General features: G+C 39.6%; 1 protein-coding gene across 3 annotated transcripts in view; it reads left to right on the top strand.

Moving 5' to 3' along the window:
- Positions 1 to 19377, top strand: part of ATP2C1 (ATPase secretory pathway Ca2+ transporting 1) — a 116216-nt gene that overhangs the window by 50160 nt on the left and 46679 nt on the right. For all 3 annotated transcript variants that reach the window (XM_054019728.1, XM_054019730.1, XM_054019729.1), the window contains 5 exons: positions 1439 to 1555; positions 5168 to 5257; positions 10003 to 10038; positions 12037 to 12098; positions 12795 to 12903. In XM_054019728.1, the coding sequence (XP_053875703.1) occupies positions 1439 to 1555; positions 5168 to 5257; positions 10003 to 10038; positions 12037 to 12098; positions 12795 to 12903 (414 nt within the window). The remainder of the gene's footprint in view (positions 1 to 1438; positions 1556 to 5167; positions 5258 to 10002; positions 10039 to 12036; positions 12099 to 12794; positions 12904 to 19377) is intronic.

Below are 19377 nucleotides of genomic sequence, written 5' to 3'. Positions count from 1 at the left end.
TGGATTTCATAATGCAGCATTCCGTCAGGTCCATAGGCATTGATATTGGTGATCCCTCGCTCACAGACCTTGACTATGCTGATGATGATGTTCTTTTAGTACAGAGCCCCGACAGGTTTCGTGAGGCACTCCAGCATATGGAGGAGGCATCAGCTAAGATTGGTCTCAATGTTTCATGGTCAAAGACAACTGCAAAATTTAGGACCAGGTCCACACGTGACTCCAATCTCTTTGAACAACAAAACTGTCGAATCAGTTTCTAGCTTTTGCTATCTGGGTTCTATACTTACCAGCTGCTCCAGTTCTCACACGGAGATTCTCCATCGGATTGGCATCGCAGCATCTGCCATGGGCCATTTATAACGGATATGGAATCAACATTATCTTAGTTGTCATACTAAGTTCAGGATTTATTCAAGCTGTATCCTTCCCATACTGTTGTACAGCTGCGAAACATGAACACTACGCTGCTCAGACTGGACAGAGCTGTAGGCTTTCCACACAATGCCAACATTTGTATATTGGGCATAAAGTGGAATGACTTCATCTGTAATACAAATGTTTATGGTTGCTCGGGCCTACAGACTATAGAGACCATTGTCTGCAGGTGGCGCCTTATACTTTTCAGACATGTCACAAGGATGCCACAAGACATCCCGGAGAACAGCGTTCACTGGGGTGGCTTGTAACATCCAGGATAAAATTCCACCAACCAAGGGGTGGAGGCAGCACAAAGGCAGACCCCCTATTACACGGGTTCATCAAGTCTGTTCCAATGTTGGACTCTCAGGCTGTCAAGCCTTTGCGGTTGTGCAGGAACGGATCGAACCGAATGGCAAATGATCGCTATGGCTGACTGGCTAAGCATTGAAGAAGAAAAGGAGGAGTGGAGGAAGGAGGACTGGGAAAACCGCATGAGGCTGAAGCAGTCTCATAATTCCTTATTCAGGGTGCTAACTCTGACCAGGTTTTTGTGTCTGTCAACTTTCAGGGTACATGGTCTTTTGCTGCTGCTTTGATCCCAAAGGTGCACATGCTCTCTTAGTTAATATGAAATGGATGGAGTTTTTGGCCAGTAAGGGACCAGTACTTTCAGAATATGATCACTCTCAAATTGTTGACAAGCTGAGTCACTGAGCCCCTGACATAATCCTCAAGAGCCTGAATGCCGAATACATTTTGGCAATCTATCTGGGTGGGATGGGGGGATTGGGGGGGGGGGGGGGGTTCTGTAGAGAAGAGGTATAATCTGTTATGGATGTGGAGCAGCATCCTGTACTATAGTGTTTGTGGGCTCTTTTGTGTATATACCATCGCTGTGTAATCTGAAGAGTTTAACTTTTTTCTGCTGCTTGTAACCTGCCAATTTTTTTTAATCTGATCACCAGTATGTGCTGTGTGGAGTCAGTAATTGCACATTCTCTCCATGTTCCAATAGGCTGATCTTCAGAATGGCTTAAAAAACTGTGAAGTTTGTCATAGGCGGACGTTCCATGGATGGAATGAGTTTGATATCAGTGAGGATGAGCCACTATGGAAAAAATACATTTCTCAGGTGAGTTTGTGGCAGTTCTCACTGACTGTCACCTTGTTATCCCCCTGACCTCAGTCAAAGGGAGTCTTGCCTGTACTTGGTGGCACCCAGCCAGCCTTTCAGTCACTCAAGCACACTCCTCTGGGCTATGCTTACCCTGTCTTTGCCTTGCAGGTTAACAATAGGTACACCCCAATTTCTGAGTCCCTTTGAATTGCTCCCCTGTAATATCCAGCCCCTGACACTGGCTGCTTGCAGAAATTCCAGATCCTCTACACCCAAAGGTATAGGTTACCAGTTTTGCCTTAAATCACCACTCCTGTAAACTACACAGCACTTGTGAACACTCACAGTAAAACAAGAGTAGGTTTATTTAAGAGAATAAAGATTTGACTAGAAACAAGAGTGTGGTGGATACAAATGGCTACGATAAAAATCACAAAAAGTAAACCTTGTTCTATGCTTATTTATATAGTTACTTTTTCTATCTCAAAGTATGTCCCTCTCCTCTCTTCTCCTCCTGACCCTCCCCCCTCCCCCCCCCAAATTATTCAGAGACGGCCGGTTTCCCAAGAACCAGGATCCAAACATTAATGAAAACACCCCTGCTCTACAAAGGGTTTCTAAGTTAATACATTGAGTGTTTCTCCTTCCTTCCTCTATGCTATACTGAAATCGGTCTTTTGATTCTATTCACAAACAGGGTAAACCCTAGTCTTGTTTTATAGTGCCTTTTGTTTATCTTAAAATGGTTTTGATTGTTTGCAGTTGTGTCTGCTTGAAAAGTTTTAGTGTTGTGCAAGGCTAAACAGTTGAGCCTTGCATTGCATCACTGGCTAAACAGGGCAGGGTGACACCCCAAATGAGCCATCACAAAGACAGATTATCCACTGTTGACTAATTTAATTCAAAGTCCATAAAGCATATTTTCAATATAAATACATTAGTCCTTAAATATTACCCATGTATACATCTCACAATAATTATGAATCTTGACCAGTAATGAGCTTTCTTTAGATACTGTATGCGTTATTCTTTATGGATAAATATCCTGTATCGTGTATTTGGTATAGTGAGTTTATCAGATCTACAGTGCAAGTTGTTTGCAAAGAACACCTTTGCTTAAAAGCCTTTGTCAGTTATTCCCTCCACTGGGTTTCAATTTTTAGTACTTTATAAAGAAGATTGCTCTCCAGTCTTCAGTTCTCCACTTTCATGGCCTTACTCTGATACAAACATAGAAATGGGTACTTAATACAGTGATGAGTTGGGAATCCTGTAGTGTAAAATAGCTGGTTTATATATTGTAAGGCCTTTTATTATTTAGCAATACACAAAGGTCTTAGTCTGTTTCTGAATCTCACATTCATGAATGAGTAGTCTAACGAAACTGGAGCTGAAATAATTAAGAGCTCTCTGGAGGCTAAAATGTGAACATAAATCACCCCCTCTAGGTGATCATATATAATTCCATATATGTGTCTGAGACTGTTGGGTAAATTTTCATGCCCTGTGTAAAGTACGGACCCCAAAGTAGATAAGACAAAGACAATTTAAAAAAAAAAAAAAAAAAAAAAAACTAGAAGAGGCAAGCCCTCCTCCCCTGAGTGTGCCGCGTTCCCGCTTCTCTTCTCTCCCCTCCCACAGCTTGTTACCCCGTGAAACAGCTGTTTTGCGGCAGCAAGCGCTGGGAGGAGAAGCGGGGACGCAGCGCACTCAGGGGAGGAGGTGGTGAGGTGAGCTGGGGCGGGGTGGGGAGCTTGGCTGCCAGTGGGTGCAGAGCACCCACGTAATTGACACCTATGGCTCCTATAGATCTGAAGCAAGCATGATGTGTATCTAACAAGAAATCTGTATGTACAATAAAATAAGAACCTGAATTAAAAATTAAATGCATTTTTCTGCCTTGACACCGCAAAGTATGGGAACCAAGTTTGTCTGTATCCGCAAAAAGAACAGGAGTACTTGTGGCACCTTAGAGACTAACAAATTTATTTGAGCATAAGCTTTTGTGGGCTACAGCCCACTTCTTCGGATGCATAGAATGGAACATCTATTGAGATATTTATACACATACAGAGAGCATGAAAAAGTGGGAGTTGTCTTACCAACTCTGAGAGGCCAATTAAGTAAGCCCAGTACAGGCAGTTTGATAGTAAGTGTGAGAATACTTACATGGGGAGATGGATTCAATGTTTGTAATGGCTCAGCCATTCCCAGTCTCTATTCAAGCCTAAGTTGATTTTTATCTAGTTTGCATATCAATTGAAGTTCAGCAGTTTCTCGTTGGAGTCTGTTTTTGAAGCTTTTCTGTTGCAAAATTGCCACCCTCAGATCTGTTACTGAGTGACCAGACAGGTTAAAGTGTTCTACTGGTTTTTGAATGTTATGATTCCTGATGTCAGATTTGTGTCCATTTATTCTTGGTGTAGAGACTGTCCAGTCTGGCCAATGTACATGGCAAAGGAGCATTCCTGGCATATGATGGCATATATCACATTGGTAGAGGTGCAGGTGAATGAACCCCTGATGGCATGGCTGATGTGACTAGGTCCTATGATGATGATGTCACTTGAATAGATATGTGGACAGAGTTGGCATCGGGCTTTGTTGCAAGGATAGGTTCCTGGGTCAGTGTTTTTGTTCAGTGGTGTGTGTGGTTGCTGGTGAGTATTTGCTTCAGGTTTGGGGGTTGTCTGAAAGCGAGGACACGTCTGTCTCCCAAGATCTGTGAGTGAGGGATCATCTTTCAGGATAGGCTGTAGATCTTTGATGTGCTGGAGAGGTTTTAGTTGGGGGCTGAAGGTGACAGCTAGTGGTGTTCTGTTATTTTCTTTGTTGGGCCTGTCTTGTAGGAGGTGACTTCTGGGTACTCATCTGGCTCTGTCAATCTGTTTTCACTTCAGCAGGTGGGTATTGTAGTTTTAAGAATGCTTGATAGAGATCTTGTAGGTGCTTGTCTCTGTCTGAGAGATTGGAGCAAATGCGGTTGTATCTTAGAGCTTGGCTGTAGACAATGGATCGTGTAGTGTGTCTTGGATGGAAGCTGGAGGCATGTAGGTAAGTATAGCGGTCAGTAGGTTTCCGGGATAGGGTGGTATTTGTGACCACCTTTCCACCTTTTCATTGTACGTACACACACACACACACACACACACACACACACACACACACACACACACAATCTCCTCAATATATGTTCCATTCTATGCATCCGAAGAAGTGGGCTGTAGCCCACGAAAGCTTTTGCTCAAATACATTTGTTAGTCTCTACGGTGCCACAAGTACTCCTGTTCTTTTTCAGATACAAAAAAATGACTCATCCTGGCAAGATGGAAATTAAGAGACCTCCATATCCAAATCCAGTGTTGTCTTGCATACTGTTAAGAATTTCTGTATTCCCCAAAGAGCCATTCAGGTCGCTTCAGAGATTAAAAAAGATCACACTTGTTTTAGTAAAATCTCTGTTACCATTTGAAGACCTGTTTCTAAATCACTCATCTAAACAGAAACTTGGTTCAGTTAGTTCAACTTGACCCAAAGGCAACATCTCAAACTTGCTGCAAGAGGGAGTGTTTGTAGTTATTCTTCCAGAGTGTTGCTGAATTACTTTTTTCCTTTTTTTACTTTCAGTTTAAAAACCCTCTTATTATGCTTCTCCTGGCTTCTGCGGTCATCAGTATTGTAATGCATCAGTTTGATGATGCTGTCAGTATCACCGTGGTAAGAAACTGAAATTTGCCTAGTCTTTGGGTTTCACTTTTAAAAAATGGGTATTTAGGTTCCAGTAAACTGGCATTTAACTTTAATATTCCAGTGTTTTCCAAGCTAATGTGCACTGTATCACTCCTTTCTAACTTATAAGACAAGTTACATGCTGCTGTTCAGTAACAGCCTATTCTTAATTGCAAATGGAAAATCTTTTCCACAATGTACAGTTGTTAAAACTAGATCTTGCATTTGTTAAAATGTGTTTGACGAATATATTGACTAGCTCTCAAAGTATATGAACAACATTTACTAAATTAAAACAAATGCCAGATGAACTAAAAATACTGAAGGTGTTTGTTTGCAACTGTCAAGGTAGCAATAAAACATGGCAATCTGTCCAGTATTTCTCTTTGATAGGATATATGTTCCAAATCTCTTACTGGCCTTTAATCGTAAATTGTGGCTGCATTACACAATTGAACCATACTTCCTATCAATGACCTATTAAGAGACTGCTTGTTTGTCTGTTAATTAAGTTCTTTGAAAGATGCAATCTAGAGTCATCTGCATCGTAAGAGTACATTTCAGTTTATTTTTTCTCACTTTCATCTAGCCAGAAAGAGCAGAAGATGCTACCAGAAAAAAAAGTTTTTGTAGAAGTCTGTAGATAAGTGTGAAATAAGCAATACACTAGTGGGCCAATAAAATATTGCTAATTATTTGTCTGTCTGCAGTAAGGAGGAAATTGTCACTTCTAGTGACTTCAAAAAAGTGATGTCCTAAGTGTGTTGTAAATTGTGATATAAGGTGGGTGAAGTGGTTTAAAAAAAATATTATTTTTATTGGATCAATGTGTTGGTGAGGAGCAGTGGTGGCACCAAGCGCATGCCTGGGGTGGCAAGCTGCGGGGGGCGCCCTGCCGGTCCCTGCAAGGGCAGCAGGCAGGCTGCCTTCAACGGCATGCCTGCAGGAGGTCCCCGGTCCCATGGATTCGGCGTACCCGCCGCCAAATCCGCAGGACCGGCGGACCTCCCGCAGGCAAGCCGCCGAAGGCAGCCTGCCTGCCGTGCTTTAGGCAGCAAAAAAGCTAGAGCCGCCCCTGGTGAGGAGACAAGCTTGAGTCCTCTCAGAGCTCTTCTTCAGATCTGGGAAAGGAACTCCGCGTCGCAGCAAAGATTATGGCCCATTACCACCTCTGCAGTCATAAGACAAAAAGAGGGGGTTAGTGGTTACAAGTTGGATTTATGGCTTATTACAATAGTGTCTCTGTTCAGTCCATGACTTTTTTGGTGTCTAGCAGAATTTTAAGCTCCAAGGCCTGTCTTTTTTGAAAATGTTGTGCAGGTTTCTTTTCAGGATCAGGACTGAAAGGTCAGATATATGGGGTTTGCTTTGTGTAAAGTGTTCACGCTCAAGTGTTTAACCTTATTTTCCTGTGTTGGTTCATTCAAGAGTATGTGGGTGAAACTAGACAATCAGTACAATTGTTAGGTCATTTAGTGCACTGGATGAGGTGCACCACGTATTGTGATAGATGTGTAGGATCCATGGGTCTTGTAAGGTGTATTGGGGGGTGGGGGGTGTTGACCATTGTAGCAGTGGAGATATGTCTGCAGGTTTTGCATCTGTTCTGGTAGCGTCTGGTGCCACTTTGAGTTATGTCCTGGTCTGTGGGGAGTTTGCTTCTGATGGAGAGGTTGGGGGGTTGTTTGAAGGCCAGATGTGGGGGTTCAGGAAAGATTTCTTTCAGGATGGGGTTCCCATTGAACCTGTGTTTCAGTGTGGATTGGTAGGTGTGCAGTCAGGTGTGTGTAGAAGCAGGTTCTCTGGGTGTATTCGGGTGGCTTGTTTCATGATGTGGCCTACTTCTTTGGTGGTATCTTTGTTTAGCAAAGGTGATTTTTAAGTGTGTCAAGGTGTATATACTGGACTTTCTCCTTGGTGCATATTCTGTGATAGCTGAGTGCCTGGCTGTAGATAACAGATTTATTTGAGTTTCAGGTGGCTACTGGAACTACAAAGATAAGTGTGGTGATCTGTGGATTTCTTGTTTGTGGTTGTCTGTAGGGTTCCATTGTTAAAGCTGATTGTGGTGTCCAGGAAGTTGATGCTAGTGTAGGAGTGATCCAGAGAGAGGTTAGTAGACAGGTAGTGGTGGTTAAAGTTGTGGTGGAAGTCTGAGGAAGTTTGACATCTGTCCAGAGGATGAAAATATCATTGATGTATCTTTGGTGTGTCCCTGTTTTTGTGGTGAATTTGTGCAGAACTACTACTTCAAAGGTGGCTGGCATATTGAGGAGCCATCCTAGCACCTATGACTGTTTCCATGGTTTTGGACAAAGTTTACTGTTGAATGTAAAATTGTTATGGGTGAGAATGAAATGGATGAGTTTGTTTGGGATGGATATCTGAGGGTTGTCCATCTTGCAAATATTTGAAGCAGGCAATAATGCCATCATTGTGAAGGATGTTGCTGTATAAAGAAGTCCTCTATGGTGGCAAGGATGGTGTTTTGAGGGAGTTTAATATTGTGGAGTTTGAGCAGGAAATCAGTTGGCCCCTTTTTTTTTTTTTTTGTGTGTGGTTTGAGAATGGTTTGTTTTCTGGGAGTTTCAATATTTCTTTAGTAAGAGTGCTGTGGTCCGATATGATGGGTCTACCTGGGTTCCCTTGTTTGAGTATCTTGGGAAGCATGGTAGAAGGTCACTGGGATGGGTTTGTGGGGGATGAGTTTGTAGAGTCTTTCTTAGCATTGTTTGGGGAAGGATTTGGTATCCTTAAGTTCCTGGGTAAATTGTGGTGTGGAGTGGTTTTCGGGTTCTTTCTAGTAAGTGATATAGGAGAGTTGTTGGATGGCCTTGCTAACATAGTCACCGTGGTTGAGGACTATAATGGTGTCTTGTCTGCTGGTTTGATCACTATCTGGTAGTTAGATTTCAGGAACTGTATGGCTGTCCTCAGTGGTGGAGAGATTATGGTGGATCTGATTAAGGATTTTGCAGTCCAGTTTTTTCTCAAGCAATCAATGTAATGATCAAGAGTGCGGTTTCATCCGCTCTGTGGTGTCCAGTCAGGTGATTCTTTTTTTTGATTGTTGGTGGGGACGTGGTAATTGTAAGTGGTGGCGTCATTGTGGAAGAATTCTTCTTCTGCCCCACCACAGAACTTGATACCATACTAACATGGAGACCAAGAAGTTCAGTCCCTTATACTAAGTAGTCTGTTCCACCTTGCATTTTGCTGTTTCCTAGACCTGAAGAAGAGCTCTTTGTCTCTTGAAAGCTTGTCTCCCTCACCAACAGAAGTTGGCCCAATAAAAGATATTACCTCATCCACCTTGTCTCTCCTAATAACTTGGGACCAACATGGCAATGAGTACACTTCAGACAACAATGGTAAATTGCGGTGTCCTTTATATCAGAGATCAACAGATGGCAGGTACAAAATTGAGCTGGTTTTAGGCTGACCACCTGCCTTTTTCTCATGAGAAATGTTACTTCTAGTGTTAACTCTGGCAGGTTAGATAGAAAGATGCAGCTTTAGGTGTTAAAAAGTCTGACTACTTCTACGTGAAGATGACCAACTATGCAATTCTGTAGTTTAAGCATAGTGCTCACTTGGGATGTTCTATAGTATCTAATGCTCTACAGGGACATCTAATTCTGTTGTCTACCAATAAGTTGTGTACTTAATCAAAGTTCAATTAGGCTTGACCATTCTCCTTGGGATTTTAATGGATGGTGTTAGTGTATCTGTCCCCTTGAGCAAGGTAAAGGAAAAGGGATCGGAGGTGGCTGTAGTCTCTGCACTACAGCATCAGAAACTTACCTGTGGCTATCAGTGGGTGAACATGGGGGCTGAATTACCTAAGGATACAGAGAACAATTGCAGCTAAATTACATCTCCTCATAATTGTTTTTCTGTTGTCTGGCTCCTCCTAGTTAATCCACCTCTTAATCTTGTTGCTAAAATACATCTTCTGGAAGCTGTTAGAGAGGCTTTGTAATAACTTTTTAGATGAAAGTGCAGAAAAATCTGTCCAGCCCCTTAGCTTTGAGTAACTGGTCTATAATAGTACAAAGAACCTCAACAAGAAAATCAGTATATCTGGAGAGTAACCATGCTATGGAGGGGTGTAGAAAATATACATTTCACACTAAAATACACAATGCTTTGTTTACAAAACATATACTAATTTCTCAAAAGTGAGGCTTAAATATATTCCTTAGAGTAATTAAATAGCATTTCTAGTTGCAAAGCTGTAAGTATCTTGGTTGGTTGTTTTTTCCAGTAGTTATAGTATAGAACTCCAGCACTTTTGTAATCATCTCTTCATTCATATAGATATAAGTGAAAAGAACATGACCAGTATACCAGTTGGCCTATGTACCTCTCAGGTACCTTTGTGTACGTCTGCCTGTTGCCACCTTTTAGAAATGTAGTGCAAACAGCAATTTTTTTCTAAACGCTGAGTCTCCTTGTTCAAAACATAGATCTGCCATGTGTTTGAAATTCACATTGAAATTGTTTCTCTGTAAGCCAATTGCATGAAGGTTTTAGATGTTCCCCAACATAATGATAAAACTGATATAAGTTGCCCCTTTTTTTTTTTTTTTTTTTTTTAAATAATGGATCTGTTTCAGGTAGTATAGCTTTACGTATACTGGCAAATATAACTAAGCTAGAGCTAATATGACTGTTTACTCTACCTGATATTTGGAATTTCAAAAAAATTAACTGCTTTTATTTCTGTTCAGGCAATACTCATTGTTGTTACCGTTGCCTTTGTTCAGGTAAGAACTCTATTTTGCCAACTTAAATCACATTAGTACTTCATATAAATTCTTCTATGTAAGCAATTGCTGTAGTTTTCCTAGAGATATTGCACAATTGTGAATGGCAGAGAAGATTGTCCATGCTTAATTTTTTTCATAACAACCGTAGATCTTGTCTATAAACGAACCACTTTAATCAGTGTAATTATAGTTAGAGTGGTACACTTACACAGGAATAGCTGTGTCCACGCTATGGGGGTTGTACTGCTTTAACTACATGGGCAAAAAATCACAACACTAATAGATATAGCAGTACAAAAAATAGGCTTTTGACTACATAATTTTTCTTTATTTTTTGAGTGAACCCAATAGGTTTGTCTTAACAGACTGGTTAACTCCCAAGTATGGACTTCCCTGGCTGTTTCAGTGCAAGTTTGTTTTTCACTGAGCAGATACCATACTGACTCACACTTTATTCTCAATTTATGCGGACATCATGTGCAGAGCAGTCTTCATTTTTTTAATCTTGAAAAAGTTGACTGGGGAAAAAATCATACTTCACAAAGTGTATTTCTCATTGAAAGTTACATACAAAATACAAACTTGAGTTTTTGAAGCATCTGATCTCCAAAAATGTAAACTGTCTATTTTTGTAATGATAGAAAATGGACTAGTTTTCAACACTGTAATTCAAACACAAGAGTAGTTCCAAAAATAGCATCTGAGCTGAGAACCATCATGAAAAATTTCAACTCAAAGTTTTTCAGTTTAAACCACTGAAAACAATCCTTTTATTGTAAACTCATATCTCAGCAGTAATTTAATCTTGCTGGAAGCATTGCTCTAATAAGAGCAAAGTACTAAAGGATAAAGGAAGGAACCTACAGGATTCTTTAGCAATATATTACGATTGTGAGCTTGTCAAGGCTTGCAGTATATTTTTGTCTTTACTTCTGGGAGAATTCTGCGCCTAAAAATTCTGTGACAAAAAATTAAAAATTCTGTAAAATTCTGCATTTTATTTGTCAAAATAATGCAATATAACCACACCAGTTTCAATTATTTTGGTAATTGATGAAAAAGGTGACCACTATTCAGCATTTCCTGAACATGAGAAAGTTAAGTTACAAATACTTGGTAGCCAATACCCTGCATTCCAGTTATAATCCTGGTTGGCTACTTTGGGAAGTACTTGATTCTATTTGTCTTGATGTTTTGACTGCTTAATAAACATTTTATTTGCCCTCAGTCTTTCTTTTATTTATTTATAAATGGGTAATTGTGCCACTCTGGCACAGGAAAAAAGTGAGAAGGCACATAGCTTTTCCTAGCTGAGGATTCCCTTACTGTCATTTACAATAATACTCCTTTACACCCCTCTGGCAATGTAAAGGGGTCTTAACTTTTACATTTTATACTGCTGGGGGAATCTACTAAGAATGGAACATTAACAACTATGAGGGCAGGTTGCTACATTTTTGCTCTGCCTCAGGGGACAGAGCCTGCCTCATGCTTACCTCCCAACAGCCCAAAGCCCTACCCCTCCACTCCTGGCGAGGCACAATAGCAAGTGAGGGGGACAGTCTCTCTCGCTCCTTTGCACGCACACCCATTCTCCTCCCCGCCCCCATTCACCACTGTGACTTACACTCTGCTGGCTGCTCTGGGTGCTTGAACAGACTCCCCAGGCTGCCAGGGAAGGAGCTCGTATTCCCCTCAGATTTTTGTTTCCCAATTTTTTTTCTGCGGGGGATCAAAGAAATCTGCAGACTATATGAATTCTACGCCCCCTGCAGTAGTGCAGAATCCCCCCAGGAGTAGTCCTTTGCAACACTTAGCATCTCTGGGCCTGATTGGGTTCTCTGAGTACTACCTTTAATACATAAGGCTGGCTTAAGTAGTAGGTACAGTTTTATAGAAAACAAAAAACCTGTTGATCAGTAATTTTTTCTCACATTATTTGTGGTCTGTTTCAAAGGCTTTCTCTCCTCTAATTGCATCTTTATTTCACTGCAGGAGTACCGCTCAGAAAAATCTCTCGAAGAGCTTAGTAAACTTGTACCTCCTGAATGCCACTGGTATGGCACCTTCTACTGTTTCAGACTTAAATTTAAGTGACAAAGCTGGTTAAGCATTAAACTTAATCTGCTGTGAATGTAAAGGCACTTCAGGGGAAAAGCTTACTGTAACTTACATAACCCTATGATTCCACATTAGCATGTCAAATTGTTACACTATTATAGAGCATGTTAAAGGAAAAGCTTTCCAACTATAAGGATAGTTAAGCATTGGAATAGGCTCCCAAGGAAGGCTGTGGAATCCTCATGATTGGAAGTTTTTAAAGAACACATTGGACAAACACCTGTCAGGAATGGTGTAAGTTGGATTCAGGGGGCTGGACTTGATGACCCCTCGATGTCCTTTCCAGCCTTACATTTCTATAATTCAATGGATCTGACCTTAAAAATAGTGAATTTTTAAAGCTTTTTAACTTAAGCATAAAATATCGCCATGTTTCAAGACACTTAGAATAGTGCAAATCAGGTTACGTTTCACACCATAGTAATACAAGGATAATCTTGTTGTCAGTGTCATTGTTTGAAACTAAAGTCTTTGGTTGCAATGTAGAGCTAATTTACTTAAAATCAGTTTTTTATCCTGCCTGTAGTACTATGTAATAGGGATTTCTGCCCCAAACAAAATGCAGGGAAGTAATTCTTAAATTGATAATGCACTTCCACTTTTGATTGACTATATATTTGTGTTCTCCACAGTGTACGTGAAGGTAGGGTGGAACACACACTTGCCAGAGACTTGGTTCCAGGTGATACAGTCTGCCTGTCAGTGGGAGACAAAGTCCCTGCTGATCTACGCTTGTTTGAGGTATGTGTTTAGAAAATTGTCTTTTAAAATTGGTTTGGGGGGGGGGGGGGCACGAAGGAGGCAGGAGGGACAGGAAAGGTAAATGAAAACTTGTATACAGGAACAAAGATTATTCTAGTCTAGTGGCTAAAATACTTGGTTATAGAGAATGCTAGTGTTTTGCTTCCAAGATTTAGGTTTTTGGGCAGTGAGTGATACACATACATATAGGTGGCTACTAATTTTCCTGTAATATTTGTGGAGCAATTGGGAGGACCTGATTCTAAAGACCCTTTCAATTTTTACTCCAATTTACTGACTTAATTTATTAGTCAGTTAAGTACTTTCCCTAAATACATGAAATACAGCAGGCTGTGAAATGATAACTTTGTTTTGCCAGTCTGAATCATCAACCCTCTATCTGGCAGTTGTTTGCAGCTGATTTTGATTTTTTTGTTGAATCTTTCCTTATATTAATCTTATTGGATATAACTTAAATGTTCCAATTTGTTCATAATTCTATATTTAAGACCTTATAGATGCTTATGTAGTTGTGCCATTCTATTTTATATCCTTTGCATCAGAAATGTAATATATAAAATTGTCTAGTTTACTAAATATCTGACTTCTAACATGAGTATGAGTACCAGTGTCTAGGTGTTAGCAATAACATATACACCTCTACCCCGGTATAACACTGTCCTCGGGAGCCTAAAAATCTTATTGCGTTATAGGTGAAACTGCGTTATATTGAACTTGCTTTGATCTGCCGGAGTGCGCAGTCCTGCCCCCCCGGAGCGCTGCTTTACTGCGTTCTATCTGAATTCATGTTCTATCGGGGTAGAGGTGTATATAAATCCTCCAAACACAACAAAAAGTGGGAATATATATTTATTTTGCTTTCTGTGATCCTTACTTCCCTTGAAGCTGAAAGTTTTATGTTCTTAATATTGGTGGTCTCTGATGTTAGGCATTTTCAGGGCTCTCACATTAATATTTTCAGGACTCTTGTTGAATTGATTGGAAAAGTCTTGGAAGCACTTGCTGTTTGTTAATGCAGGTTTTTCTATGCAGTGTCCCAACTAGTTCCCTTTTGAGACTTTTTTTGGAAAAACTAATAACTATATTTGATACTAATCTACAATGCACTTTTTCATTGCTCCTGTTTTATATCTGTCATTAGCTCCCTCTGACACTATCAAGCCATGTGCTTTTGCGTTCCGTCGTCTCTGCCCTAATGCTCTGTTATGCAGCATGGTTTTCTACAGAAGTGACATAAAAATATTTTTGTTTTTGTTATACACTTGCATTGCTTTTGTTGTCTCACTCATAAAATTTACAGCATGTTGTGGTAATGCTACTTGTCACAGCACCTTTTCTATCCTCCGTCTTGAAGGTGCAACCATACATAGCAGCCATACATAGCAATAGGCCGGATCAGTGCTTACCACATTGAGCTTCATAATTACTGATGCTCTTATTTTGCAATGGTTTTCAAATTACAGCCATTCTCCTCCATCTACCATTATAACACCTTAACCCTCTCTCTTTCCAACATGGTTGTGGGGTTGTGTGTGTATGTATGTATGTATGTCCTCTCCCGATTCCTACTTGATGGGTTCTAAATGTCTCTTCTTAGAAACTTGAAGGCCAATTTAGGTTTTTTGTGGGATGGCTGACCAGGTTAGTTTATATCCTGACGGTACACTTGACTTGGACTCTAGTTCTGAACTGTATCTTTTATGTTCCTGATGTGGCAGAGTATAGTAGTTATGCTCCGTTTTAGCATAGGTACAAAGGCATGATGGCTGTAAGCTACTATAGGTATTGCCTGTTCCAGCAGTGCTAAGGGGTTGGATGGGAAAGGGGAGCCTTGTAGGATCAAGTCTACATCTCTCACTCATCTTTTGGTCTGTGTATGGAGAACTCAAGGGAGAAGCACCAAGAGAAGTCAGAGGAAAACAACTAGATTAAAACTTCTGAATTTTGTACAAAGTTGAGAATTTTTACTTTAGATTCAGTGATATCTGTGTTGTTTAAGCATTTCCATTTTAAAGGTTCTCTTCAAATACTTCTAACTTTATCAAACTTCTAATTTTGGGCTGAGATTTTGTTCCTCATTTTCATTCTGAAAGCAAAATTTTGGCATCTTGCACATGAAAAGTTAAGCCCTTTGGGTTTTTTTTTTTTTTGCAAGTTTTTTTTGAACCATTCTAGTGCTTATGCAATTTGAGGTGGAAAATTGAAATTTGATAAGAACCCCCTAGGTAGGACCCTTCAATGGCTTTGTGAAAATCTGTTCTGACTGGGCTACAGTAAAGGATATTAAAATATGAATTTGCCATGTGCACTGGTTTTTATTATGACTTTACTAGTTTCCCAATGTTCCATTGGCATGGAGCATGTGTGGATAAGAAAACTGTATGGGGGTGAGGGGAGGCTAGGAAATTCCAAACAATCTTTCAAAGAGCATAAAGATTTCAAAGTGAAGACTCAAAACCAGTGAATGTCCAAGATAAGGTTAACCATGTGAACTTAAGTCTGCCCCCTCTTCTGTATCTGTCCCAGTTTGATCTTCAGTTATGTTATCACAGATTCTCCCCCCCCCCCCCCCTTATGAGACCCCCTGTCTCATTTTTCATTTAGGTTGAACAGTGAATGAAATAAGGTTACATTGTGAATGAGGCAGAGGTCCTGCAGAAAATGTGAAGATGTAACTAAAGGCTGTGGGCCAGATTCTGTGCTGTCCAGAAGTGCTGTACCTAGTAGGGGAGAGCAAAAGTGACTTTGGGTTATCTGTGCTGTTGGGATTCTGGGTCACTGAAGGGACCAAAATGGAGAATTTAGGCATCCATATTGGCTGCCCTAAGTAATAGCAGCTTCCCCAGTGCTACCAGTGGCCTGCAGCACAAGCTAGAATGGCTGTAGCTGTGTGCAGTGCAGGTTTGGATCTTTCCACCCCGACTCTGTATCCCTACTCTGAGGCTTTTGAGGTGCTTGGAAACTCAATGCAGTGCCTGTGCCACAGGTATTAGTCTACAAGAAGCTGTGGGAGACTTACAGCCCATTTTCACTGCTGGGGTTGCAAGGTGGAGGCAGCAAGGTGCAGAATCCCTCTGTTTTCTAGACACATGCTCTTGTGTGCTAACGGTCTGTCAGATGTCCTAGGGTCTAAAATTGGGCTGAAATATCCAAAGGAATCATGATTAGAGGCAGACCATGTAGAAAAGATTAGATTTATTGCCCTTTGTACAGATCACCCACCAACTAGGTCCTCCAAAAACAATTAAGTTTTTGTAAGTATACTATTCATCATGCTTAGGATAAAGTGAGAAATGCACTGTGGGTTTTTTTTAGTGCATGTTGGTTTGACAGCTTCCAAAAATAATTAGCAGGTGGGTAAATTACATGATCTGGGTAGTTGAATCCCAGATGGTGTCTGGCTGGATTCCGATTTAGGAAATATCTCCTTAATTGGTATCAGCATTATGGATTTTATAAGTGTGTAAATCCAAGCTATCTGAATTTCTGTTGAATAGGAAGAAACACTTAGCCGATTCTCTTCAATATCCTTAAAAATGAAATGGACAACTTTAACAGCCTGCAGACATTGTCAAAGGTGGTTTGCTGTTTGTTGATTTCTTTGCATGCACTCATGTAATAACATTTTAGTATTTGTGAATATACATCCCTCTTTAGAGGGATTGTAGACTGCTTCTGATCTGCTATATTCCATTACGTAGAAAATGGAAACATAACTACAGCAGTGTGTACTTTACTGCATTGGTTTTAAATCATTTGTTTCGTCTAGCTTCTGTGTCTGAAACTTGGTGTTAGATTCTTTATTCTTTATCAAGACGGTCATTTTTTTCCTAGCTGCCTTGAACCAATGGAAGTAATTTACTGTTAAGCTTCATAGGCTATTTCTGGAGAAACAAAAGACTACATTTATTTGCATTGCATGACAATTTAAAAAAAAAATCTTTGCAAATACTTGGAGTGTAAATAGTTTAAAAGCATATTTTTGAGAGTTCCAATATTCCTACCATGATCTTTTAACAGAGGTTGCAGTTGTACATGAATGTGTTGAGGTAAGGGCTTTTTGGGATATGATCAAATCTGCTTGACCTTAATGACCTCCCTTACATGTATTTAGATCTCATTGAGAATGAGGCTTATTTTATTAGATGCTTAAGGCTTCCACTAAAGGTATTCATATGTATGAGTTTATTCTTAGCCCTTTGTCTCTAGGATTTGACTTATTTCATTTATAAAAGGCATTGCATTGTTTGTATCTTAGACCTTTTTCTTGTCTTGTGCTTTTTTAGGTTGGTTTGTGATGAGCAGAGAAATGAAGTTTAATCCAGTTTGTTTATTACTTGACTATTGGCAGATCCTCTTTTATAGAAGAGAATTCTAGCTAGTCTCCTAGGTCTGTATGGGCCTATGCTTTCACTTCTGTTCTTAATCAGTGACAAATGTGTTTTTCTTAAAAAAAACACACAGTAACTGGTTATTTTACTGTTTAAAACCCTGGGAAAACTCACTTTGAGGACACAGTGTTCATCTGCAGAGCAAAGTAGGCCAGTATAAAAATGTGTGGGATTTGAAGATGCAATGTAAACATGTAGTCGACTTCATAATATCTTAGCGTTATTAGAGAAACCTCTGCGAAGGTGTGAATGCTTGAAGAGGTTTCTTTGATGCCCTGGGATTTAAAGACCAAATTAAATGAAAAGCCCACAGTAAGAATCCACGTTAGATGAACGTTGCTTTGCAACTTATTTGTACGGAAGTGACAAACACAAGTGATCTAATATATTAGAAGGGTCCTAGAACAAAATACATAGTTTCTTGCTTGATCATATATGTACATACATGCATATAGATAATTGTTATAGTTTTCTTTTTGTTTATAGTTATTCAAATGAAATTGTTTGCTTTGACAAAACTCAATAAGTTTAGCCTGAATGAGGAAATATAGCTTTAGTGAACTACCTGTTTTTTAGGTGATTGGAATTGAGTAGGTTTTGGAATACTAGTCAGAGGGGGAGTAGGAATAGGACAGTTGGAAAAACTGTTTGTTTAAATATTCTGAAACAAACTTCTAAATCTTCAGTCTAATCTTCTAGTTGATGACTGTCTTAGTAAACTGCAGAAATTAGAGTTAAGCAGTGTTTGTACTTTAAAGCATTTCATGTATAAGGAAAAAGGGGAAAACTTTACTGAACTAACTCCCACAGCATATGCTGAAACTCGCATTTTTCTAAAACATGAAATTTGAAACTTCTTCCAACCTTTCTAATCTCTATATACTAATGAGCTATCCATGTATTCTGACAATCCTCTCCGAAATCAGAATGTAACCCTGACAAATTAAAATATTGCATATTACAATTCAGGCTTCAGACAAAATATCTCTTGGGAGTGATTATTTAGACGTTTCAGTCTTTTTTTAAGCTGAACAAGGAGACCAAAGTAATTTTGTTTTTTAATTCCATAGATTTGTGGTACTGTACTGTTTACATAAAAAAGTAGCACTTTCTGTAGCTGTTCAATTCTACATAGATTTTTATTGATTATGATTGAAAGATTAATTGCAGTTTTTGACCAGTGTCCCTTTTCCTTTATTGATACAGCACCAGCATTTTAAAAATGGGCACTGCCCTGATAACTATTTGAGAGAATAGCAGGAAATAGAAGGGGTATGGCTGATCACAAAGCGCTTTAGTAAAGGTACTATCCTTTTTTTAATGTTAACTACATTATTTTTATTTAGTGATCTATATTCATCTTGCTGTCCAGCACGGATAAAGAATACCCAGTACATCAAAAATAAAATGTTGCCTTTTTAAAAAATCTGGAAATACCTGAACTGCTGTGATCTACCACAGCGTTAATTGTTTTGAGTGCAGTCCAGTTGGTCCATCTTTACTTTTTGAAAGACATCCTTTCGAAGAGATTAAGTATTTTAGTGATGATCTTCCCATCTGTCCTTAAACTTTTTTTTTCCCTTCAAGTAGCTGGCTAAAAGTGTAGATTGATTAGACTACAAATAAATGGTGTTCCCTATTTAATCAACATCCCTTTACAGAGTGATTACATTCAGGAGAAGACTAGAGTAGTCCCTTGTGATTGACTTCTGGCTCATTCAAGAGGCCAAAATAACTCCCATTAAAGACCATGGGAAAGACTTTAAGAGGAGTGGGATTTGACCCCAAGACCATTTTAGGTGATATATTTTAAGACTTCTATTTTTTGTTTTGCACTACCTTTATTTCTTTACCCCATGTCTTAACCTGTCTTATTTTTCTTAATACTAATTCTTCCTCTTTCTGACAGACTCATTCCTGGGCGGTTCTGCTGATTAAGGGAATCTAGATTAAAGAAACACATTTTCATCTATGCAATCATATCTCCTGAACAACAAGGGCGCCTTGACTATTGGCAGGGAATAGTGGTTTTTTTTCTTTTTTCCCAAGAATTTAAGTGTGA

Source organism: Malaclemys terrapin, chromosome 2 (assembly GCF_027887155.1).
Source record: "Malaclemys terrapin pileata isolate rMalTer1 chromosome 2, rMalTer1.hap1, whole genome shotgun sequence".
Taxonomy (NCBI): Eukaryota; Metazoa; Chordata; order Testudines; family Emydidae; genus Malaclemys; species Malaclemys terrapin.
The sequence above is the reverse complement of the archived record's forward strand: the minus strand, read 5'-3'. Positions and strand labels throughout refer to the sequence as shown.